The following is a 26,449-nucleotide window of genomic DNA, read 5'->3' as shown; positions in this document are numbered from 1 at the left end:
TTATTCTCTAGGAACAAGTAATGAGGGCTTGGACTTTTAAAATAGTAAGGAAGTTAGAAAAACATTCAAAAAGAGATCAAGGTCCAAACTTGGTTTTGCATGCAGAATAGTATACCTAAAATGCAAGTTCTGAAATACAAAGACAGAAATCGCTCTCTAATGCCTAGATAACCTACCAGATAAAAACAGTAAGGAAAAATACCATATAAATACAAGAGAAATTGTGGATAATTCCTTCTCAAAACCTAAATAAAATAAAATAAAATAAAGTATCCAGTTCCAAATGCCTTAAAAACAGAAAACTAATTAGTCTATAAGTACTTCTGAGGATTTAGTTTTATGTGTTTCTTCCTGTTTGAGTACTGGATTTAAAATGCCTGAATTTCTTGTCATTATCTATAATAACAAAAGCATAATATGCTAATTAGACCAGATGTCCTTCCGGACAACCTTCCGGATGAAGTCAGGGCTGCGAGGGAAGCCTGGGTCCCGGGTGCCAGAGGGAAGCTGGTGCCAGCAGCCGGGGGAAGGAAGGCCTGCTCTTCCATAAATTTCGTGCATTGGGCCTCTAGTTATATTGTATTTTAAGGTCAAAATCAGTGATACACTTTTCTCTACATTTATTATAAGAAGTTGCTTATGAAAAGCAGTGAGTCTTTTAAAATATACAAATTAGAATCATAAAATATTCAAACTCTTATTTCATTTCAACTTCACCATTGGCATGCTATTTCAATGTCCAAGTTACTCAAGTAGTGTTATTTTGATTACAACTGGATAGGCATTTTTAAATGTCATGATATTTGAAAGGAAAAAATGACCTAGCGATCATAATATACCATTGTGTTGTATAATTTTTGTTCTGCTATGTTGTATAAGACAGTGTCCAAGTTTTGACATAAATAAAATGTAAATATTCTATATAAACATCTATATTTATTTTTTACATCTACAAGATTTGTATTGGTAAGTTTAATTTTTGTTTTTATTTTTATGCTTTGACCTAGCCTTTCAGAAATGAAATTCTTCTTTTCATTGCCTTAAATATTTTAAGTAGAGCCAGGTTTAGAGATATATTATTCATAAGAAACACGTCAACTTGCAAAAAAAGGTACTTTGAGATGATTTAAATGCAATATTGTAACCAGCTTCCCAAAGGATTGCAGAAGATAGTTTATATGAAGCCCTGAGATCTTAAATTTCATCTTATTAATAAATTATACCTTTAAAATAAAGGCTAAAGGAATAGTAACCATACTTTCTCCAAGGGTTTGAAATCATATTCCTCTCAGTAATATATATTTCAAAAGAGTTAAAGAAGTTGGTCTTCCTTTTTATTTCTACATTAGATCAATGAGCATGTTCAAAGTCATCAGAGTTATTTTTTTTACCCTGTTTCTCATGAATTTCTCTTTTAATTTTTTCCATTTCTCAAGTAATGAACTGTTAAACTAAATTCTTATAAACATTAATTCTTCTTCCTTTATGGATGTATGTTAATATATAACCTTTGGACAATATGTTGATTATATACCTATGTAAATACAGATGGTTTATAGCATAATCACTTATTTTTACTAACATAAAATAATTCTCAAAAACATTTGGAATTTATTTTTTTGAAAAAAGTGATTTTCAAGTGTTTTGGATTAAATCTTCAGGCTAACATTTTTGTTATAAAATTTATATTTTTATCACCTTTCAAAACATATCTACATTAAAAAAACACACACATCATTATGTCAAGGGGAGAATTTTGGGAATGACCTCACCTACATTCTGAAAACATTGTATGTTTCAGTATTTGAGGAATTGCTGGGGAGGGGAGGGCCTCTGTACAGTTTGTGGATATCAAGAGTTCTAAAATCAATTTCTAGTTTTCTACCAACTAGTAACTAATAATTTCCTCTGTTTTCAATTTGTAAGTGAAAATCATTGGACTGTATTACATGATCTGTTTTTTAGTTAGTGATAATTCAAGAAAAAATATTTACATTATATATTTCCATTTATCATGGGAATAGCCGTATTTTATTCCTTGCAGAAAATGTAAATTCTCAAACAAGTTTCTTAGTTTATCAAAGAGAAAAGTTTAAGTAAAAAATTATCATTCTTTAGCTGATAGATGCCTGAGTATTTGAGAAGTAGAGTACACATAGCCTTATGATTTTTATCATAAAAATTAACCAAGAATTAGCTGGACTGTATGTGGTTCTACAATTTAGAATGTTCAAGAGAATTGATCAATTACAAGGAAATTTTCAGTTGAAATATCTACATTACTAAATTTTATAGAGCAATTTTTTTCTCTTTTCAAGAGTCACTGTTTTGACTTTGTATTCATATAAAAATGTATACTTGTCAATCAATTCTATAATCCATTTAAAAAGTTTGTGCACCTTAATTGTTGAGAGAATTTACTCATATGTAAAATTGAAATTTGGGGACACATTTATGACCCTTGAATTATTAATGCTGTCATTTGTTTCTTACTCAAAGCACCTTTGGGGGCCAGAGTTTAGCCCCGGCAAATCTAAACTGAATTGTGTAGGTATTTCTCACTGAGCATAAGTCTTTGACTAAAACCATACTTATATCAATGTTTTCATATATGAATATGAGAATTTTTTCATATGCTTCAAAAACTTGGCTTATGACTCAGCATTAATAGAACTTAATACTCACATCCTGTCCTCATGAATGAAACCAGCAAGCAGATTTCCAATAAAAATTGTCCATTCCTTCGGAGTCCCTGTTTATTTCCTTCAGGCTCTGAAGTCTCAAAGGCTCATTAAAAACATTTTTTTTTTTTACTTTATTCTCCCTAGTTTAAGTGAACCTGTTCAAAGCAATCATTTAAAGGCTAAGAAGAATTTTCTTGTCTCTGAGAGCTTGGGACCTGCCAGTACTAATGAGGGTGATGAAAAAGACATGCCAAAAGTTTAGGTCAAAGGTAAGTGAAGGATTGTTACTTGGCTTTTTTTCTGTGAAATTAGAAAAGAAGTTGGCCTGGAACTAGGCTTATGTAACTCATGCCCAACTAGTACTACTTTTGGACTATTTTGTTGTTTGTGATCACCGTTTGGATTACCTTTTTATATGGTGGGTAAGATTAGTAAAATAAACAATTACCAAGACAATTTCAGCTTCCAAGGGTTCCATTGCTTTTGATATTGTCGCTGGGGGTGAGGCTGCAGTCTGTGTCTTTCTTTTGGCCTTTTGTGTCTGAAGATTGGTGAAGTAGTTGACAGCTGCAAACTCAATAAGAGCAGAGAAGACAAAAGCAAAGCACACAGCTATGAACCAGTCCATGGCGGTTGCATAGGACACTTTCGGCAAGGAGTGCCGGGCGCTGATGCTTAAAGTGGTCATGGTCAAAACAGTGGTGATCCCTGAAATGAAAAATAATAAGAAATGCAGTATTAGCATTTAGAATCCAATAAAAAGATGAAATGAGAACATGTTGTTGGCGAGGATTAAACACTCTCCAAATATAATTTTTGTTATTGTTTCATTGCTTTATAATTGTTCACAATTATTATGATAGGTATTATCATTTTTATATCCGTTCATACCTAGTGCAGTGACCTGTACATTATAATAACTCAAAACATATTTTTTGAATTGATTTAGCTTAACTGTTATAAAATTTAAGTCATGAAAAATTTTAGTTGTTTACTTCTTTAGAAAACTTAAAGCATATTATCACTAAAGTAATAAAACTTTGAACTTCTGATCAATTTTAATAGCTGATAATATCTTTGATCATATTTAAGAACTCTGTCTGGTATCTATACTAATAAAAGGGTAATATGCTAATTAGACCAGACGTCTTCTGGACATCCTTACAGACGTTCTTCCGGACAAAGCCACGGTGGCGGGGGCCAAGGCAGATTCAGTTAGGGGCGATCAGGCTGGCAGGAGAGAGCAGTTAGGGGCAATCAGGCAGGCAGAGAGGTTAGGGGGCAATCAGGCAGGCAGGAAGAGTGGTTAGGGGCGATCAGGCAGGCAGTCAGGTGAATGGTTAGGAGCCAATGGTCCTGGATTGAGAGAGGAATGTCTGACTGCTGGTTTAGGCCCAATCCCTTATCCCCCGAGGGGTCCCAGATTGGAGAGGGTGCAGGCTGGGCCTCTAGTGAATAATAATCATAAATTGGGTTTCTCAAGTTTTTTAATATTTCTACCTTGGTTTTAAAGTAAAGTACTTTCTTCTCACAAGAAAATAATTTTGTTATTCATCTGCCAGCAGCTTTCTGTCTTGAATTCTGAGTTGGGGAATTTATATAATTTGAATATGGTCAACATTGTAATATAGCTATTCTTTTATAATTTGTATAAAGAGATCTATTTTAATATAGTAAATTAAAAAGTCAAAATTCATCTGATATTTCAGTTCAACTTTGGTCTTCCTTAGGAACTGCCAAATTGGTAATCATAACAATTCATAAAAGGTTAATATTGTTAGTGCTAATATTTTCTGTTATATCTCATTTTACTTTCTTTCATCAAAACTAGTGGTGGTTCTATTCATCATAAATAGGACTAAATATTTAGGTTGAAACATGGGAAATTAGTAATACTTAACTATTTTTAGACATAGAAAAAGAGCAATTTTTTATGGTTCAACCTAATAAAAGTGAGATACAATATATATGATATAGGTTCAATAACTTAGCCTTTTTTATGGATTTACATGTAGGTTTTAACTTTAAGCACTCTCTTGGTTCTGAAAAATAAAGATTTTTTAAAAAACCCAACTAAGTAGGACATATGAAAGTCACAGGAAACCAGCCAGAATTCTCACTGAGACAAATTTTTTGTTGATTCACCACACACTTGTAATAAGATAAGGGTCATTTTACCTGATACATGTGTCTGAATGAGATACGCGTCTATTTCCTTTGTGAAAAAGTGCACTGGTGTGAATATTTCCCTAAAATACCCAAGGCATGAGAGCTGGAGGATGAATGGAAATAGAGTCCAAAGAGTGAAGCATACCAAAGACAGTTCTGGCAGGAACAGACTCCTTATTAATCCAGAAAGACACCTGGGAAAGAATGACGGTCATAATGCAAGGTGTATATATCTGAATCATGAAGTAGCCCATCTTCCTTTGCAAATGGAAATTAACTGTCATTATTACGTATTCACCTGTTGGAAGACACATACATCAGTATTATTGCTGTTGATAGTGTGTAAAAAGAATACAGCTGGGAATAAACCTCGCAGGTTTTTAAATTAACATGGGCCAGAAGAAAATAAGCAAAGGCATATTTTAATGGATGGCAAATGCATTAATCATCAGATGATAGATACATCCGCTCACTGTTTTCAGTGGGGTTCTTTGTGTCATTTGCATCCAAAATTATTCATTTCAAGGATATACAAATCTTTACATGCACATGGTTGCAAAATCAATTTTAAAGAAAACTGCTCATCACTTCAAAACATCAAGCTTATCTGAGGATGGCTAATGAAAAGGAAGAAGAAATAGATATTTTGAAGATGCCCCTGGAGTCACTTTGCATCCATGCATTGGTCAAATTCTCACCTGTGTTAGATTTAATCGTCTCACTCGATGCTGTTTGTCCAATCAGATCATACTGGAGGAGGCTCGAAGATTCCTCTGGAACTTCGACTGAGTAAAGTGGTCCTTTTTTCCATGTGTATATGATTTCACTTTTGGGGTAGGCATCTGCATTTTTAAAACAAATTAAACATAATAGTGAATCTGACTAGTAGTGGGTTTTTCTTTCAAAGCAAATTTTGTTCGTATAAAAAGGAAACACAGACATGAACTTTCTTTACTGCTTTTCTTTAATCTGAGTAACTGAAATCTCTGACGGTGACAGATATGATTAAGTAAGTATATTCCAGGAATCACACTTTGAATGTCATAGTTATATTTCTCTTTTGCTTTCCAGTTTCTGACTAAAACCAAATAATTGCATATTTTAATGCAGTTTTTGACTCTTAGAAGCATTTTGTAACTTACAACTCCCAAACTTGAGTGGGCAAGCATGCCCATCCATTGGAAAGTTAACCAGCCTCATAGGACAGTCAGCATTGATGGTAAGCCTGGGAACATTGAAGTGAAAGGTTCTGAGTTAGTATGATGGACACATGAGTTGGGCAGAGGCAGTAGAATTGGAAAAAAAAAACCTTACCTCATGGTGTAGAGAATGGTTCCATTCTGCATTATTCTGAAGAGTTTATTAGGAGTTGTCATATTGTGAGCAATTGATTTTTTGCCATTCCTGAAAAAAGTGTCAGGTGTCCAGATTTTACTGACCATCAAGTTATTCAAACTCAGAATCTCAGTTGGCCCTCTAAACTTCAACCTCTCATCAGTCCAAGTCTGCCGGAAGAAAACATCCATGGTATACTCCTAAGAGAAAATAAGATATTCATGCAGGCTGGGCAGATGGTTTATTAGAATAGTTTATTCACCAACTTATCTACCCAATCCTAAAACTTAAGGAACAAAGCAACTTTTTATGGCAATAACCTATCAGGAAAGTTAAAATTTCAGTGAATTATTATTTTTCTCCAGGTTTGTATTATCATAAAAGATAGTGCTGTGCTGTGCAAATTTCCCTCCTTAACGTTGACCATCCTCAACATACTTCTGTTTCTGTCACCTATCTCTTCACTATCAACTTTTCAATACCTCCATCCTTAATTTAGAAGAAAAATAGGAAAAGATAAACACTCTAGGTTTTGTGCTGCCCTCCTTACCATCAGCTAGGCTAACCATTCCCCTTAGCAAATCATTCATCTTCAAAGGTGTCTCCGAGCATCATGATAACATTTAGTTCCAAGGATAAAATTTACTTGATGAGCCGAAACCGGTTTGGCTCGGTGGATAGAGTGTCGGCCTGCGGACTGAAAGGTCCCAGGTTCGATTCCAGTCAAGGGCATGTACCTTGGTTGCGGGCATATCCCCAGTAGGAGGTGTGCAGGAGGCAGCTGGTCGATGTTTCTCTCTCATCGATGTTTCTAACTCTCTATCCCTCTCCCTTCCTCTCTGTAAAAAATCAATAAAAATACATATATAAAAAAAATTTACTTGATGAGCAGGCTCTTACTGCACATCATAATTATTTTATATGTTTTCAGAGAACATGAAAGCAAATGTTACCATGAATAATCAGAAAGAATATTATTCAAGTATGCACAATAATAATTATGAGTTTTAATGTGTGGCTTTTATTAAATAACATTAAGATACTAAGAATTATGATAAGGGTTATTGCAAAAGTCAATGATAAATAACAATGTAATTATATAAAAATATTGACAATAATTGCTTTGCTTACTTTATGTGTTCTTTTTCTAGACCTATTACTACAAATGGTGATTATATTTTAATATCTAATTTGACACAATAGATTTATATAATAATGATTCAGGCTATAACAAGGCTCTATTGTACAAAAAGAAAAGAAACAAATGCAAAAAGTTCCAAGTATCCCCAGATATCAAATAATACAGTAGAATATGGTTGTGCTTATTTATACATAGGTGACTCAGTACTCAAATGAAAAATCTGGTAGTGAAATAATTGAAGATTCTGATCTTAAGACATTTGCCTCTTAAATAAAGTCCCTATATCCTCATCGTTCTTATTTTCTTTCTTTTAACTTTTTCCTCTTTTTATTTCTGCCTTTTTCTTCCTTTCTTTTCTTCTTTTTTCTTTTCTTGTCAACTCAAAAAGCAGACCATGAAAAAGTCTCTAACAACTGTTTATCTAAAATTATATTTCCCTAATAAAATGCAATGAGGCACTTCTTTACAAAGTTATGCTCATTTCAGTTTTAGTACTTATATTTTACTTTTAGGAGGAAATTCTACCTAAGAACTATGACAGCATATTATAATCTACTTTGTTCTAGGAGGCTAGGTCAGGTTTTCATTGCCACTTACTATAAATATCCTTTGATGAATACTGCCATCTGTACCTGGAGCAGAGGCCCCAGAACACCTACTGGTCTATTCACTACATAAAAGGTGGATGGCATTGGCCTTTCCAAGTGACTCCCTTCACTCTTTTAATTAAATATACTAGAAATGATGTGCTACCAAAAAAATCTATGTTTTAACTTTCATGGGTATTTTCAATATACTCTGACATGGTACCTTTGTTGCTTTTTCGTTTTGCTACTCTAAACATTTACTAGGACTTCATAAAGATGTGAAAGATCTTCTCTTTGTAGGGAAGAATCAGCGCATGACATGTGGATGGAAGAGGGGAGAGGAGGTCCAATTATAAGATCCCTCAGATTAAAGTGCTTAAGCAGAGCCCTTGGTGAAGGAGGTTAAGCCAGGAATCTGCTCTAATGGCCATGCCCTCCCAGCTTGAGTTCACATAGTGCATTATGGTGCTTGGTAACTGCCCGTTATCGTTAGTTCTGGGTCCTGGCCCTCTCTCCCCCTAAGTCAAGTTGCCCTCCTCACTTAGAACTCACTCACCATCTCCACATCTGACACGGGCCCAAAACTGGTCACGTAAATGTCTGTTTTGACTTCAGTGACAGCACCTGAAATTAGCCCAGAAGGATGGGGGCAGTTATCATCAGGGAAGTTGAAGGATCTGAACTTAATGACTCTACAGCAAAGCCCCTTCTCACAGCTGGAATCTGTGGGGTCCTTGAATTTTTCAACTCTAAAAATTCATACCAGTTGCCTTATTTTTAATTCAATCTGGTCATTTTGAGGAATTTAAGGAAAAGAAGAGAACTAAGGGAGAACTCTAAAAAAACAATAACTGATAGATTTAATGGGACAAATGCTATGAAAAAAGTGTTTCACATGGACAATCTCATTCAACACTCACACAACTCTATCAGGTAAGCACTGTTCATACACTCACACTACAGTTGAGGAAATTGAGGCTGAAAGAGTTCAAATAACTCACATGTAAGATCTCTAATTGGAGAGGGGCAGATAGTGGATGGGAATACACACATGGCCTCTCTCCAGGACCCCTGCCTTGGAATGGCAGTAAGGGGGAAGGAGTACAGATGCTTGGTCTACTAAAGGATATTGCCTCTCACCTCCAAATCCCGGCCGTAGCCGATTGTCATAGCCTTCAAGCAAGTTGTCCAGGATGCGACTGATGTTCTTTGAGTAGGCGTTTCCTTCATCTTCAAAGTTCCCTTGGACATTTTCTACCCTGTGAGTAGACAGTCAATGATCCTCACTCCCAGCCTCAGAGAATATGTGCTGCTCAATCACCTGTGTCTTCCCCACCACGGCCAATGCCACACCACCCAGGCTTCTTTCATGGTTTGGTATAGAAGCCACCCAATGGGTGTGTGTTTCTCCTTTCCTCTGAGCTAAAAGGAAAAAATCAGGAAAAAGGTTTTACTCACCATAAAATAATGTACAGCCAGGGCAGAGGTGACGCCATTCTGCAGTGCCCTGAAATGCCCACTTTGCCTTCCTCCTGGTTTGTCTTCCCCAGCAACCAGCTCCCCTTTGCCAATCAACTAGAGCAACCTTCTGGACCCCCTCATGTCTCTTTTCCTGTTTGCATCCAGCCAGTAATCCAGTAGATGCTGTGGTTGCCAGACAAGTTTTGAGGGGGTCCCCCTTGTTCTTTTTTCACGTGGAACACGGTGGTTTGTATTCTCAGACTACGTTCTGATGGACACCCAGCCTCCTCCGCCTGACCGGTTTGGGAAATGAGCATCGGCAGGGACAGGACAGTGCATGGTTGGAGAGCAGTGACAATAATCGAATAAGGCATTAGGGGAGATTGGAAGGAAGAATCCACTGCTAGTTTTGGCAGGGAACTAGCAGAGCCCTGTGAGAAAATCTGGAAAGCAGTGGCATCTTGCTGATTGAGATTATGTTCCAATGGGCTTAGCATTTATTATTTCTATGGTTCACAGAAGGATTCCTACACAGCTCTTCCTGCTTAAAAAGTCTAGTGATATTGGGATCCTCTTAGGTTCTCTTTTTCTGATTTCATCAGCTTTCTTGCGTCAAACACACCTCTCGTGTGTTTAAAAATTGTCCTTGATTGTTCATTGAAAAAAACTTATAACCCAGCAGAACAAATCCTGGCCATCTTGGTGTTGGGATAGTGTCTTTATTTATTTGTTTGTTTGCATGTTTGTTTATTTGTTTGTTTGTTTGTTTTGTTTTGTTTAAGTACTTTGCTGATCTTTCCTGTTAAAGGTGTGTCATCTCAAGCTATAGATCCTACCATTATCTTTAGAAACCTGGCCAGCTTCATGAATGGTGCCTGTAAGAGACAATGTCTGGAAATAGCTGAGTAAGTTTCCCCAGGTACAAATGCTGTAAGAATAAAGCATCTGTAGACATGGTTAATGATGATGTTGCTGGTACTGTTTTACTGGGCTTGCCACAGGTGTTTAAACCCAAGAAATAGCACTTTTACCAGTCTGGTAAGAGCATGATGGAGTAAAAGAAGTCTCTTTAAGCCTTAAAATTTTCATCTTTAAAGTAAAAAGTAATCACAATAAAGGAAAACATTATATATTACACATTGATTATTATATATTAATTTTATATATTAATATGTATGTATTAATTCAGAAACATAAGAACAAGAGGAAAATATGTCACTTTACCATCCTCCTGCCAAATCAAATTCACTCACTATCCACCTAATTTACCCAAGTCTGTACCTTCAGACCTAAATTCTATTAAGGCAATGGCAACTATTGCATACATGTAACACAATATTAGAGTCATTTCTTAAGACATAAGTCATTTGAAGAGCATTTCAAGACATTATCTATAACCAAAAAGAAACAACAGAAACAGGAAGGATGCAAGATTTTCTATGAATATTTTTTTAAATTAAATTTATTGGGGTGACATTGGTTAATAAGATTATATAAAGTGGACATTTCTGAGATTCATGACTTGTATATTGCATTGTGTGCCCACCTCCCAAAGTCAAATCATCTTCCATCACCATGTATTGTGTCCTCTTTACTCTTTACTACCCCCACCCCTCCCTCTGGTAACCACTGTACTGCTGTGTCTATGAGTTTCAGTTTTATATCTCACATATGAGTGAAATCATGTGGTTCTTAGCTTTCTCTGACAAATTTATTTTGCTTACATGATATTCTCAAGGTTCATTCATGCATGGGTGGGGTCCCTAGGCCTGGCCAGTGGTTAGGGCCGATCAGGGCCGGACCAATTGGGACCTGCTGGCCAGGGGGAGGGATGGGGCACAGGAGGTTGGCCACTGGCCCCCAAGGAGGGAGCCGGCCCTTGGCCCCACTGGGAATGGGGCCGTATCCGCCACCATCCACCCGTGATTCCCCATCCCAGCCTGGGCCCAAAGGCCCTGGAGAGGTTGGGAGAGGAGGCGATGATCGCTGGGCCGGGTGTGGAAGGGGGCAGCTTCTGCATTGAGTGTCTGCCCCCTGGTGGTCAGTGCATGTCATAGTGACTGGTTGTTCTGGTTGTTCCAGTCATTCCAGTCATTCCAGTCATTCAGTCTTAATGGTCACTTAGGCTTTTATATATATAGGTATATATATATATATATATAATCTCACATCTTCTTTATCAAGTCCTTCAAGTCCTCTATCAAAGGACACTTCATTTGTTTCCATGTCTTGGCCACTGTGAATAGTGCTGCAATGAACAGAGGAATGCATATTCTATGCAAATAAATCTTTTCAAAATTTTTAAGTAGATACCTAGAAGAGGGGTTGCTAGGTTATATGGTAATTCTATTCTTAATTTTTTGAGGAACCACCAGATTGTTTCCCATAGTAGCTGTACCAGTTTACATTCCCACCAGCAGTGAATAAGTGTTCCTTTTTCTCCACAACCTCTTGTCTTATTGATAATAATCATTCTAACAAGTATGAGGTGGTATCTCACTGTAATTTTGATTTGCAAATTTTAATAACTAGTGAAGTTGAGTATATTTTCATATCTGTTGGCCATTGGTATGTCTTCTTGGGAGAGGAGTCTGTTCAGGTCCTCTGACCATTTTTTATTGAATTTTTTGTTTGATTCATGTTGAGTTGTATGAGTTATTTATAGATTTTGGACATTAACCCCTTGTCGGAGCTGTTTTTTGCAAATATTCTCTCCCATTAGGTTGGTTGCCTTTTTGTTTTGTTAGCAGTTTCTTTTGCTGTTCAGAATATTTTTAGTTTGATATAGTCCCATTTATTTATATTTGCCTTAACTTTCCTTGCTTTTGGAAATTCATAAAATCTTCTCTGAGACCAGGGTCCATAAGTTTAGTATCTATGTTTTATTCTATGTAATTTATTGTTTCAGATCTTATATTTAGGTCTTTGATCCATTTTGAATTAATTTTTGTACATGGGGACAAACTGTAATCTAGTTTCATTCATTTACATGTGGCTTGCCAATTCTCCAAGCATCACTATAATCATTATCATCATCATCATTTTTAGCCAAATCAAATCTTTTCTCTCCAACACTAGAAATGGAGTTAAAAAAAAATTAGAGTTTGGTCTCTGTATGAATTAAGGCTGCTGGTTGTTGTGGACGGCCTGTTTTGCCAAGTTCATGCAACATGAGAAATAGCTGTAGGGAGATAAAAAACAGAAATGCAGCATTTGTACAGGATGAAGCAGAGACACATCACTAACCCCCCCCCAAAAAAAAACACACACACAACCCAACAAACAAACAAACACCTTGAGCTAGCAGCTGCCTCTATTTCTGACGGCCTCCCTGATTCTGTTCCTTCATAGTAGAGGTCTCATTTCTGCCCTGCAGTTCCTCCCTAAAGCACTGCATCCTTCTTATACATCCCTCTTCTTTTTCGCTCCAGATAAGTGAGTTAGTGTCACTAGCTCCTAAAAGGAGCCACTTAATTCAGGAGACTATATCCTGAACTTAAAAGCAAAACTTCAGGCTATGAAGATACAGTTTGACTTCTGGTTACACTGCATGACTGACTGCAGAGCCCACCTAGGGAAGGTTGAATCCTGAGTGTATTCCCTGGGCTTTCTAGAAAGGCTCGAACATTGCATCTACTTGATCTCGCTGTCTAATGAATCACAGCTCCAAGAGTGGAAAGCATTTTAGTAGCCTGCATGAACTCTTTCCGGCCACTAGGGGACCACTGAGCATCATCTTCCAGCAGCAGTGCCACCCACGTCCCAGAATCTGTTTGCCTATTTATCAGGTGCTTGGAGTACAGGACAGAGGACGGAATTTTGGGTTCAAGCCCAGTGATGAGCTCTGGGGAAATGCTGTAGAAGAGCAAGCAGAATGGATGTCTATTAACATGAATTCTGTCGGACTTGGGATAAGATATAAATCCCAAACCTACTGCCATGTGAAGGGATATTCTCAAAGCACATGATTCAAATAAACGTCTTGAAACTGTCATGAAAAGGGCAGAGGCCTTCATGAGAATAATGGTATCCTTCATATTATCATGTTACATGACTTAATGGTTCCTCTCAGGATAAAACATCAAGAGCATTGCTATTTATATAGAAGTGATTTAACCTGGGAGAGAAAAAAATAAGCGATACTGGGGGGCTCTTCAGAGAAGAGGCTAATAGGTGTTTGATGCCTATTTGAAGCTAAAGACTCATCAGTGACCAATGATGTTGCGCGCACACACACACACACACACACACACAAACCAAAAAACCACACACACACACAAAAACACACACACAAAAAAAACCCACACAGACACACACACACACACACACACACAGAAAATAAAACTGGCAAAGCTCTGTAACAAAACCTGACCATCAAAGAAACAATTAATTATTTTACAATAGACTTGTAACAGGCTTTTGGAGGGAGCATGCCAGGAGTGGAGTATCTGAGATGTCAGAATTAAAAGAGCCGTCCAGCTCTGTGGACTTGCTGTGAGTTCTTTGTTGCTGCTGCCTGTTTGGTTATTACGGCGCTCTATCAGTAAGAGATGTTAGATGTAAACCTAGAAAACCCAGCTTGCAACGGCATAAACAAAACGGTTTACTCTTCTCACAGAAAAGGATGGAGCAGGCAGATCCTGGCTTCCGCAGCTAAGCGGCCACAGCGCTGACATGGCTGGATTTCAGGTCGCCCTCCTTGTGGTTCAGGGAGGCCACCTCAGTCTCAGTCGTCCTGTCTGCATCCCACAGAGAAAGGGAAAGGACTGAGTCACGTGGCTATCTCTCTCAACACAGAGGAGTTTACGAGGTTGTAAAATATCCCTTGCTCTCTGAATTAGGGAATGGATATACACAGATACATGTCCAGATGAGTCCTACAAAAATCTTTTGACACTTGCTATAGAAAGCTAGGAAATTGGGCTAATTTCAGTAGCAAGGAATCTTCTTTTTTGTTTTTTTTGTTTGTTTGTTTGTTTTTTGTCTGTTTGTTTTAATCCTTTATACTATAGGTGGGTAAGAAGGATGAATGATAAATTGGGCAGCTAAGAGGTCTGTCACAGGCAGGGAATTCCCTCTAGGTAGATTTATTTCAACAAGATATGCCTTACTCCTGCTTGAAGGCTTAGAGGGTAGAGTGCAGGCCACATTTCTATTACTACTGGGACACTCCGCTTTTAGCTAGCCAAAATCCCCAGAAATGTGTGCCAAAGCCTGTGAGAATTGTGAGAAATATTTTCTCAATATATGTTTTGTATTATAATCTTTTTAAATATCTCTATATAAAAAACCCTAAGCGACCATTATGACCGAACGACTGGAATGACTGGAACTACCAGTTGACCATTAGCTATGACGTGCAATGACCACTAGGGGGCAGATGTTCAACACAGGAGCTGCCCTCTGGTGGTCAATGCACTCCCACAGCCAACCTCCTGTGGCCCCTCCCCCTGGCCGGCCGGCCCCGTGATAGGCCTCAATCGCCAGCCAGGTTAAGAGACCCCACCTGTACATGAATTCGTGCACTGGGCCTCTAGTTTTTAAAATAATCAGCTAAATTCATTGTCATCTAATATGGGTAATTTAGCCACTATACACATAAGGACTGATAGAGGGATTTGACATTCAATTAAAGCATGCAGGCCATCAGAGGCCTAGATAGTGGAATCACATTAGTGTTGTTCCTCTCAGAGTCACTCTTCTTGGGTTACATCTCTAATTTATAAACTGAGTTTTTAAGTTTTCTACACAAAAGAATGAAAAGACATTATATCTAGTACATTAGTTAGTATCCATTATATTAAGTCCCACCTGGGAAATTTCTTATAAAATTACATGATAGAAAAATCTCTGTGTTGATGAGAAATGGACATATTTTTTTCTTTCTACAAGCTGTGTAACTGTGCATGTTTCTCCTTTGGATTTTTTGCAAGCTAGAAATTCAAAGTCAGAACTGAATTCTAGCTGATTTTGCTTGTGTTTGTCTTCTCTTGTTAATAGCAATAAGAAAGAAGCAAAAGGGAGGCCAGACATGGAAAGCATAGCTATTTGGGCAGCTTCACCAGGAAGCTCCGGTTTCACCCTCCCCAGGGATCACTGGTCCATTCCCTGCAAATAATTGTGGGAAGGGGTCCAACAACAGGAGAGTGGGCAGATGCACAGTGAGTCAGGGTGATACAGGGAAAGTGCTTGTCAGTCAAGCCTGGGGAACCATGGATTCCTTAGGGTAGCACAGGGCCATAGCAAGCCCGTGAAAATTTGGGAATATATAATCCCATAGACAAAGGAGTTCTCTCTCTCTCTCTGTCTCTCAGTTCTCTGGTTCCTTTGACTTTGCTCTTGCCCATGTTCTCTCCATGGTCATGTGGCCATGCAGACTCCACACACAATGGACTAATGGACTCCAGCTGGGAACACAAACTAAGCTAGGCTGATGCTGGATTAGACTGTGTTCCAACATGAAACAGAAACTCTGGACACTGGCTTTGAACTAAGCTCTGGGGAAAGCAAAATGGGACTTCTTCCTTGGTGGGTCAAAGGGAAATGGGACCTTGGAAACTAAGGGGTGCCATTCCACAGAAATAAAGCTTTCTACAATATCTCAGACTTCCGTGGGAGTCTCAGAAAATTCTATTTCTCTGGATATCACAAAAAACCCACTCCCACCAGCAACCAGCGGGGTGGGGACCTCTCCCCACTGTTCACAAGTTGTTCCAGCGCCATTTGTTGAAGAGACTATCTTTGCTCCATTGAATTGCCTTTGGTCCTTTGTCATATATCAGTTGATTTTATTTATTGGAGTCTATTCTGGGTTCTATTTTGTTCTATCGATCTGTTTCTCCATTCTTTTACCAATCACACACTCTCTTGATTAGTTTTATAGTAAGTTGTGAAGTCAGGTATCATCAGTCTTCCAACTTTGTTCTTCTCCTTAAGTATTGTATTGGATATTATGGATGTTTTGACTCTCCATATAAACCTTAGAATCAGTTTGTCAATATCCATAAATAGTGTGGGAGGATTTTTATTGGGATTGCATTGAATCTATACATCAATTTAGGAAGAACTGACATCTTGACAGTAGGTATTTAATTTTGAAGAGCTTTTCCAAGTACAGAAATGTATAAAGAGAAGTTACCCTGCATTCTGTTACCTAGCACAAGAATCATAAACATAACCATGATTTTTTTCTATTTCAGTAAAATATTTTAGATATAGAAAATTTCACATCAAGTTTAAATTCTGTTTGTTTTCTTCTATATTCTTTTTTACTCACATGAAAGAGTAAACTAAGATCTTAAATATGTTATATGCCTTTAAAGTTTTTGTATTTCTATGTGTGTATGTACAGTAGATAATTTTTTCTTTTTCTTTTGATTTTTTTTGCTTTTTATTTATTTTTTTCTTTATTGATTAAGGTATTACATTTGTGTACTTATCCCCCCATTGAGCCTTCCTCCACACTCATGCCCTCACCCCCCTGGTGTCTGTGTCCATTGGTTAGGCTTATATGCATGCATACAAGTCCTTTGGTTGATCTCTCCCCCTTACCCCCACCCTCCCCTACCTTCCCTCTGAGGTTTGACGGACAAATGAGTGAGATCATGTGATAGTTATCTTTCTCTGACTGGCTTATTTCGCTTAGCATAATGCTCTCCAGTTCCATCCATGCTGTTGCAAATGGTAAGAATTCCTTCTTTTTTACCACAGCATAGTATTCCATTGTTTTAATTTTGTGTTTTTTATTTACAGAAATGTTATTATTCTATATCAATCTGTCATTTGCTTTCTTTCACTAATATTGTTTTCTAGACTTGCTGTATATACCACAATTTAATTCTGTATTTGAGTTGTAGATAAACATTTGGGATGGATTGTTTCTGATTCTTTAGATTTAAAATAATGTTAAAATGTGTATTCTTTTATATGTCTCTTTTATATATGTGTGAATACCCTTGAAGGATTTTATCCTTGTGCATTTTCACTTTTACTAAGTATTGCAAAATTATTTTCAAAAGTGGTTTTGCTAATACATCAATTCATCAGCACTTTTATATAAAAATTCTTGTCTCCTTTGTATCAAATCTTGATATTATCACATTTATTTTATTTTATTCTATTTTTTGCTAATCTGTGTTTGAAGTAATATCTCATTGTGGTTTTAATTTGCATATCTTTACTATTGATATAGTTGAATTACCTATTTACAGCCCTTATTCATTTTTATACTTAATCATTTATCTTTTTCATATTAATTTATGGTGCAAGTGTGTAATAGTCAGTATTTTCCTCACTGATTTGTAATATCCCCTCTATCTATAATAATAAAAGCGTAATATGCTAATTAAAGCAGACAGCCAAACAACCTTCCAGAGGAAGCCGGGGCTGCGAGGGCCGAGCCCCTTGCACAAATTTCGTGTATCGGGCCTCTAGTATTATCATAATTTTCCATTTTTGCTGGAAAATGTATTTGGGTTCTCAATTCTGTTTCACTGGCTTCTTTGCTTACATGCACACCATTGATTTTAGTACTCTATGTAATAGATGTTATGGCATGCCTCTTTCTTTAAGTCTTTTTTTTTTAAGAATGAAGGACTTATCTCTTTACTTGCTGGGCGTGCTGGGGGCCCTTTTGCGTATTCCCTCAGCTGAAGGGTTTTGCCTCTAAACACAGATCTTTGGGGGGGGGGGCAGGCAACATCCAATAGCATGTTTACAAATATATAACTAGCCCCCTCATCAGAACTTGAGACAAATGTATAGGACTGTCTCCAAAGCTTCCATGAGGTTGGCTGGACTATTGTTAAGATGGCAAATTCTCTAGCCCAACCTCTTCTTTTCCACAGGCGCTGATCCCAAGAGTATTTCCTCATAAACTGCCGGCCTGCTCCCTGGTCTCAGAATCCTCTGTGTCGGGAATGCAGCCTGTGATTCAATGTAATCTTCATTGGCAACCTGCTAGTTGTGGCCTCTTGCACAAACTTTTCAATATATATGCATTTTTATAATTTATATTTCTAAGTGGCAAACTACCTGTTCTTTAGAAGATCTGTAGATGTGGCCCAATAGACAATTAGGCTATCTGTAATTTCAAAAACATCACTAAAGAGTGTTTTGAAATAACATATTCTAAATATATATAATGCATTTTTTCCCCAAAATTTCAACAAGCCTATAGAGCTAGTATGTACTAGACTTCACATGTGAGTCCAGAGACTCAGTGGAAACAGCTTGATACTGTCACTGTGGAGCTTCATTATCTACCTTTTGATTTCTCTTTTAACCACTATGCTATTATTCTTTCTTTTGATCTTCATGTATTTGAAATGCTGTGGTTAAAATGTTCCTTTTTCTGTATTCAGTAATTTGGTTAGCAAATAGACAGTGGTCAGATAATGAAGTGTATTATTTTTTAAGGGGAAAAACAACAAGAAAAAAGCATCTGTTTCAAGGGAAAACATCGAAAGGAAGCAATGACCATGCTGCAATTAGGTTATTAATAGGAAGAGGCAGAGGAGCAAAAGCAGTAGGAATTTTATTTCTGGAGAACTCAAAAGCTCAGTTTTATTCCATTTATCAATGGATTATCTATTTTGCTTCATTTGTAATCACCTATTTTAGATCCCTCTTATTCCATGTTTGCTTGGAAAATATTTGGAAATATTTTTTAATATATATGTTATTGATTTCAGAGAGAGGAAGGGAGAGGGAGAGAGAGAAACATCCATGATAAAGAATCATTATTGTGCCCTAGCTGGTGTGGCTCAGTGGATAGAGCATCAGCCTGCGGACTCGAGGTTCCCAGGTTCGATTCTGGTCAAGGGCATGTACCTTGGTTGCGGGCACATACTCAGTAGGGAGTGTGCAGGAGGCAGCTGATCGATGTTTCTTTCTCATCGATGCTTCTTTCTCATTGATGCTTCTAACTCTCTATCCCTCTCCCTTCCTCTCTGTAAAAAAATCAATAAAATATTTTTTTTTTAAAAAGAGAGAATCATTGATCAGTTGCCTCCTGCACTCCCCACACTGGGGATGGAGCCCGCAACCTGGGCATGTGCCCTGACCAGGAATTGAACCATGACCTCCTGGTTCAAAATTCGATGTTCAACCATTGAGCCACACCGAATGGGCTTGAAATGTTAACTTATGTTTTATTTTTCCCCCTTCGTTTTACTTTTATATTTTTCCCCTTCAGGCAGGTGGCAAATTCTGTCCTTCCTTGACTCAGGAGAGTTTCTAGAAGGGCAAGGAGCCATGAATACATTTTAGTTCCTAGGTTTTGCTTCAAGAAAGCAAAGTGGTAGGCATAAACAAGGTGGTTTAGTGAAACATCAGAACAGAAAGATTTAATTCAGACTACAAGTGAATGCCCCAGGCTGCGGGTGCAGAGAAACGTGGGAATACATTTAGGTCTGGAAAGAATGAGGGAGCTGTGCCGTGCCTCCCAGCTACACCACCCCAGAGGCGAGGCACCAGGATGGAAAAGGTGATATGCTAGGTTGGGCAAATGGGACTACAAGCATATGTCTGTCCCCCAGGAATAGCTGAGGAGCCACAGAGAGCCACCACTAGAACTCACAGGACCAGGCAGGCAGGGACAACTCTGTGAGCTGATGCTTGAGAACGGGTGCCTTGGCACTAAATAGAACCCAATTGCTATAGCATCAGAGAAGAATAAGTTTCATTGTTTGCATGCCAGAATTTGTCAAGAGAGATTTATGTCTGCAACAAATGTATAATATTCTGGTCTGCCTATTATTTATTTGCCTTTTATCAAATACTGCTTCTTTCCCTATTTCATAAACTTTTTTCAAGACTTTGTTAGGGGTCAAAATAGGAAAGGGATTTATGGAGAAAATAGGTGCAACAGTGAAATAGAAGCAATAAAAAATTTTCTTCTCAAACACATTTTTTGGTCTCAGTCTTTAGTTGCAAAATAATATTTCATTTGTACTGGTGGTTTGGGGGTATTGCTAATTATTCAGACTTGATGCTGAATAATTAGCATTTCATTCATTATTCAGTCTTTTCCACTGAGGCACATCGCTCAAATATTTCTAAATTTATAATCCAAGGAATGCGTCTATTATGATGGCTCTCACTTGGTAATTCTCTTTACCTTGTAATTCATACTCCAAGTTACATCTTAAATCTCAATTTCACAGCTAAATCTACCTATTCTCAACATCTTCCCTCATATAACTAGTTTTGAATCTTCAGTATATATTCACAGCACATAGTATTCCTGTTGTAAACTTACCATAATGGTAGTTAAATATTTTTATATAATTCTTTATTTAAGGCTCTCCTCCCACTATTTGGTTGGAATGTAAATTGATTTCAAAGCGTTACTGCTACGGCACTTAGTACAATGTTTGACACACAATAACTACTTAATAAATATTGCTGAAGTGAGCATGTGGATGAATAAACTTTAGTTTATTGTTTCCTTTCTTTCAAATTGTATATATATTCCTGTTTGTATGCATAAATATATACACATAAAGATATTCATAAAATGATGATAGTTTAAATAACTGTCATTTTACAATGAATAGAAAAAAATTTTAGTTAGTAACATTTCATCTGGTAATAAAGTAGATTGAAAAACTACAAGTTAGGTAAAGGATTTTCTTCCCTTTCTGCAGCCTCTACTGTTGGATTGAGCTTGCAATATATTCCAGTAACGCTTACTCAGGGAGATCTACGTGACCAGGTAAGAACCATGGTACGATGTACAATTCAAGGTTGTGATTCAATTATGCTTCTTTCCTCGAGTGCTCTTCATATATTTGCACATCTGAGGGAGATTTATGGAGTTTCATATTAGCTTTTTATGCAAAAAAATCATGGAGATAAATTTAATTATATACCTCCAACACCCACAGAGTGCTGGGTAGCAGAATCTGAATGTCAAAAAGCATTGTCAAGAAGGAAAATGAATAAGGCAAAAGAAAAATGCAATTCCCAATGTGTCCAAACCAACCCATTAAAAACGACTTGTAATTTGTCACATCACATCCATCAGTTGCATCTGAAGGTCTTAGAAACACAGTCCCTTCAGATTTGTGAAAGATGAGAGGCGATCTCACTTTAGCCCACAGTTCCTCAATGCTCAAGAGTATTTTAGCTTCTTATAAAGAAGAAATGTTACAGGCACACCTCCAAGATACTGAGGGTTTGGTTCCAGACCATGGCAATAAGGAGAATATTGCAATTAAGCAAGTCACAATTTTTTGGATTTCCCAGTAAATGTAAAAGGCATGCGTACACTATATTGTAGTCTATTAACTGTGCAATAGCATTAAGTCTATAAAGCAATGTAGATACCTTAATAAAAAGATTCTTTATTGCTAAAAAATGGTAATAATCATCTGAGTCTTCAGCAAGTCATAATCTTTTTTGCTGGTGGAGGGTCTTGCCTCAGTGTTGATAGCTGCTGACTGATCAGGGTAGTGTTTGCTGAAGGTTGGGGTGATTGTGGTCATTTTTAAAAATAAGGTAACAATCAACTCTTCCTTTCACCAGCGATTTCTCTGTAGCATGTGATGCTGTTTGTTGGCATTTAACTACAGTAGAACTTCTTTCAAATTTGGGGTCAGTCCTCTCAACCCTAGCACTGTTTTATTAACTAAGTTTTGTAATATTCTAAAACCTCTGCTGTCATTTCAACAAGCTTCACAGAACCTTCACCAGGAGTGCATTCATCTTAAGAAAGCAACCCTCTCCAGTTTGGCTCAGTGGATAAAGTGTTGGCCTGAGGACTAAAGGGTCTCGGGTTCGATTCAAGTCAAGGGCACTTACCTTAGTTGCAGGCTCCTACTGGGCCCGGATCCTGGCCAGGACTCATGCAGGAGGCAACCATCGATGTATTTCTCTCATATAGATGGTTATCTCTGCCTTTCCCTCTCTCTTCCACTCTCCCTAAAAACCAATGGAAATATATCCTCAGGTGACGATTAACCAAAAAAAGGAAGAGAGAGAGAGAGAGAACTAGTTCTAGTTGTCTTGTTATTTCCCACCACATTTGTAGCCACTTGCTCCACTGCAGGTCTGAACCCCTCAAAGTCATCCATGAGGGTTGGAATCAACTTCTTCTGAATTCCTGTTAATGTTGGTATTTTGACTTCTTCACATGAATCATGAATGTTCTTAATGGCATCTAGAATAGTGAGTCCTTTCCAGAAAGTTTTCAATTTACTTTGACTAGATCCATCAGAGGAATACTATCTGTGGCAGTGTTGTAGCGTTATGAAATATATTTCTTATATAAAACTTGAAATTCAGAATTACTCCTTGATCCATGGGCTGTAGAATGAATGTTGTGTTATCAGGCATGAAAACAACATCAATCTCATTATACATGTAAGGGGCTGGTTCCTGATGCCCCAAAATAATTATAATGGCAGCATTAGAGATCACTGATCATAGATCATTGTAACAAATATAACAATAATGGGAGATTTTGAATATTGTGAGTATTACCAAAATGTGATACAGAGACAGGAAGTGAGGAAGTGTTGTTGGCAAAATGGTGCCAACAGCTTGCTCCACTGAGGGTTGCCACTAACCTTCAATTTGTAAAAAAAAAACACAAAAAACAACAACAACAAAAATGCATTATCTGCGAAACACAATAAAGTAAAGCACAACTAAATGAGGTATTCCTGTATTCTAGAGGTGAAAGCCAGGGACAGGCAGTTTATTTCTATGTCATATGACCTGGATCAAAAATTCCATAAACACATACTGAGTATGTTGTCCTAGTAAATGTAAAATATACATTCAAATAAGTTTTGTCATTTCGGTTTTATTTCTATTTTTGATGCACAAAATTAGGAAACAACTTCTAAAAGGCATTTATCTTGCTTTTGTGCTTTGGTATACTTTGTTTAAATCTACTTTTATTTTATTGTTAATCCTCACCCGAGGATATGTTTCCATGTCTTCATCACCATGAATACTGCTGCACTCAAAATAGGGATGCATATATCTTTACAAATAAATAAATGTTTCCAAATTTTTCATAGCCATAAACATCAAATGTCTTTTCATTTATTTAAGTTTTATTTTATTCCTTAAAACAGCATTTTGTAATTTTTAGTATGCAAGTCTTTCACTCTTTTGTTAAATTTATTTCAAAGCATTTTATTATTTTGGTACTATTGTAAATGAAATTGTCTTCTTAACTACAATTATATATGGTTTATTTTTACTGCTAGTTCATAGAAATACAATAGATTTTTTCCATATTTATTTTAGCCCATAATAAGTAATCTTTTTTATTTTATGGCTGATTTGTAACCTTCTAATAAGTGTATATATTTTGTTTTGCTTTGTTTGAATCAGTCTCTGTTGCTTGAAGTCAACAAGTTCAAATGACAATGGGACTCATTGAAACATTATGCTATTTTATGTCCTGTTTACAAAGAACATAAACATACATAGCAATTCAGTTTTGTGAAAGGAACTTTATGAGGCATGACTGAATACAGACACTTTTGCTATCTTTATTTAGACCCAACAATTTTTTTTTGAAATTTTGTATTCATAGCTTTCCCCCCCCCCCTGGAAACCGTGAGAATATTGTTCTTGTTCAAGGGAAATGGAAAGTGATTTGGGGAACAGAGGAGAAATAGCAGCCACCTTTTATTAAGCTTATACCAACCTAAATTGGTTTCTTAAGTGTAACCATCATGGGATTTTGGTCTATTGAATTACACAGCATAATGTAAACAAGTATTTGATTTCTTTCTGATAAAATAATGATAAATGAATTCTCAGGCCAAAGGATAACAAGAAAAATAAATCAAGGTATTTTAAGTTGATGATTTCAAATTCTGAAAGCAGAGTCTCAAACTTTCTGGAACTTTATTCCACTCATATCACTGATGTTTGGATGGGAGAGAAGGGGTAGAAAAGATAGCCCATTGATAGTTCTTCTACCTGCCTTCAGATCACCTGTTCTAAAAAATAGAGTAGGGGAAAAGATTATCTTCTGTTTCTGTACCTACTAGAGGTATGCACTCCCTTACAAATTCAGTGCTTCCATTGTGAGAACTCAGTGCTGAGCGATTCCTCTCCTAAAGATGGAATAAACTCTCTGTCTCTTATTTGCAAAATGTATCATCTTACCTAATAATAGACAAACATGTAAATTGACCGTCCCTCAACTACGCTCACCAGCTAATCAGGAGAGTATGCAAATTATCCCAACAAAGATGGTGGTTAATTTGCATACATAGGCTCGAAGCGGTGGAGCCGGAGCAGCGAAGACTGAAGGCCTGGGTCCCAGGTGCTGGAGGAAAACTGGTGCTGGCAGCCAGGGGAAGGGAAGGCCTATTGCACGAATCTCTTCATGCAACAGGCCTCTAGTAACATGATGTTCTCTCCAAGTTTTGTGATAAGCATCACTAGTACCCATGTACTTTAAATTGCATTCAAATACATCTATTTCTCATATTCTTGTAACATTTTTTCAGCGTTATTCAGTATTCTCCTCACTGAGCATAACACTAAGTACAACATCCTTACTTTGTAGCATTAAATAGTTTGTATCTATAACATTGAAAGAGCTTTTAGGCAATGGTCACTAGGAGGGAACTCAGGTCTGCCAGCTGGTGGTACTCTGGCAGACAGTTCTTCATGCTCTTGGGATGGGAATCAAATTGGAAGAAAAGAGACACTTTTGATCTGGCAGAGAGGTGAGTGATACTTTTGAAGTATCTACAAGTCCCATTTTTCTTTTGAGTTCACAGTACTATGGGGGAGATTCCTGCCAAAATCTCCAGGAAGCTGCTTGCCTCAGAAGTGAGCCCCAGGAAAGGAAAGTTGTGTGAATGATAGAAAGTTGTGTAAAAGGACAGAAAGAAGACATTTCTGCCATCTCTTACTTGATTTATCCTCACTCTACTTTTGAACATGTTTGTGCCAGCAAACTTCCTTCTTTTGCACTTATGAAGAGACAAGGATTTTAAGAAGACAAATAGGATTTTTACATGAGAAAGACTGTATGTACTAGGTTAATACCAACATAATTCCAGGAGGAGAAGTGTTTTAGCAGAGTGTCTAAAATCACTCATATGTGCCAGTCTCACCAGGAAATGATGACACTTGGGATATTTCAGCACCTTCTGTGTCCTTTCAGTATTGAGAGCATGAGAACAGAGATTTTGCATCTCAGATCTTCAAATCTCAGTGCTCTTCCTGTTGCTGAAAATGTCATCTTAACAGATCTGTTCAGCCTGAAACGTGTCACCCAACTTCAGGTTGATCCAAGGATGTTTCAGGGAAGAGTCTTTGATGCTGGACATATGTTCTAAGGACGTATCTCCAAAGTGTAAATGGAGGCTGGTAACACTACTGAGTTAACACCTTCATACATTTTTAGAAGTACTTTCTTCACAGCTGTCATTACATTTTCACACATCAGATCTCTACTCTAGTTTGTCAATGACTATTGTTTGACAGCAAAATGGCAAATTGAGGTTCCAAAAAAGAATATTTTTGTTGTACAAATCCTTTGGAAGGCAAGACAAAGGAGGAGTTTATAGCTAAGCATTTTCTTAAGATGTACCTTTTATCACCTAGTTCAGTGGTTCCCTTTAAATACAGTTCCTCATGTTGCTTACAATTATATTCTCAATATCCATCTAGATTGTCCCAAATGGCAGTATTTCATCTTTTCTTATGAGTGAGTAGTATTCCATTGTTTATGTGTACTACCTCTTTAAAGTAGTACCATAAAATTATTTTCGTTGCTACTTCATAACTGTAATGTTGCTACTGTTATGAAGCGTAATGTAAATATCTGATATGCAGGATGGTCTTAGGCGACCCCTGTGAAAGGGTCGTTCGACCGCCAAAGGGGTCGCGACCCACAGGTTGAGAACCACTGACCTAGTTCTACACATAATAGTGTTCATATTATTAATTTCCACATAATCTCTTGTAAAACACCACATTGAAATAACCGCTTTATATTAACTTTATTTGTGCTTTCTGTGCCTTTGAAGGTAAGAGCTGAAATGTTCGGCAATCAATGACTGTATTTTTACTTTGTGTCTTTGGTC

General features: G+C 37.2%; 1 protein-coding gene across 2 annotated transcripts in view; it reads right to left on the bottom strand.

Annotated features, from left to right (window-relative positions):
- The window catches only part of GABRA6 (gamma-aminobutyric acid (GABA) A receptor, alpha 6), a 16,254-nt gene extending 6,507 nt beyond the window's left edge, over positions 1-9,747 (bottom strand). Inside the window, exons 1-8 of one of the 2 annotated variants that reach the window (XM_005870574.2) lie at positions 9,375-9,747; positions 9,057-9,175; positions 8,473-8,540; positions 6,168-6,388; positions 5,996-6,078; positions 5,552-5,695; positions 4,999-5,151; positions 3,133-3,392 (exon numbers count right to left, since the gene is read on the bottom strand). In XM_005870574.2, coding sequence (XP_005870636.1) covers positions 3,133-3,392; positions 4,999-5,151; positions 5,552-5,695; positions 5,996-6,078; positions 6,168-6,388; positions 8,473-8,540; positions 9,057-9,175; positions 9,375-9,412 — 1,086 coding nt within the window. In that variant the 5' untranslated portion in view covers positions 9,413-9,747. The remainder of the gene's footprint in view (positions 1-3,132; positions 3,393-4,998; positions 5,152-5,551; positions 5,696-5,995; positions 6,079-6,167; positions 6,389-8,472; positions 8,541-9,056; positions 9,176-9,374) is intronic. The other variant, XM_014543173.1, reaches the window with a different exon arrangement.
- Positions 9,748-26,449: the final 16,702 nt, after the last annotated feature.

Source organism: Myotis brandtii, unplaced genomic scaffold (genome assembly GCF_000412655.1).
Source record: "Myotis brandtii unplaced genomic scaffold, ASM41265v1 scaffold32, whole genome shotgun sequence".
Lineage (NCBI taxonomy): Eukaryota > Metazoa > Chordata > Mammalia > Chiroptera > Vespertilionidae > Myotis > Myotis brandtii.
Note: the sequence above shows the minus strand (reverse complement) of the source record. Positions and strands in the feature narration are given on the sequence as shown.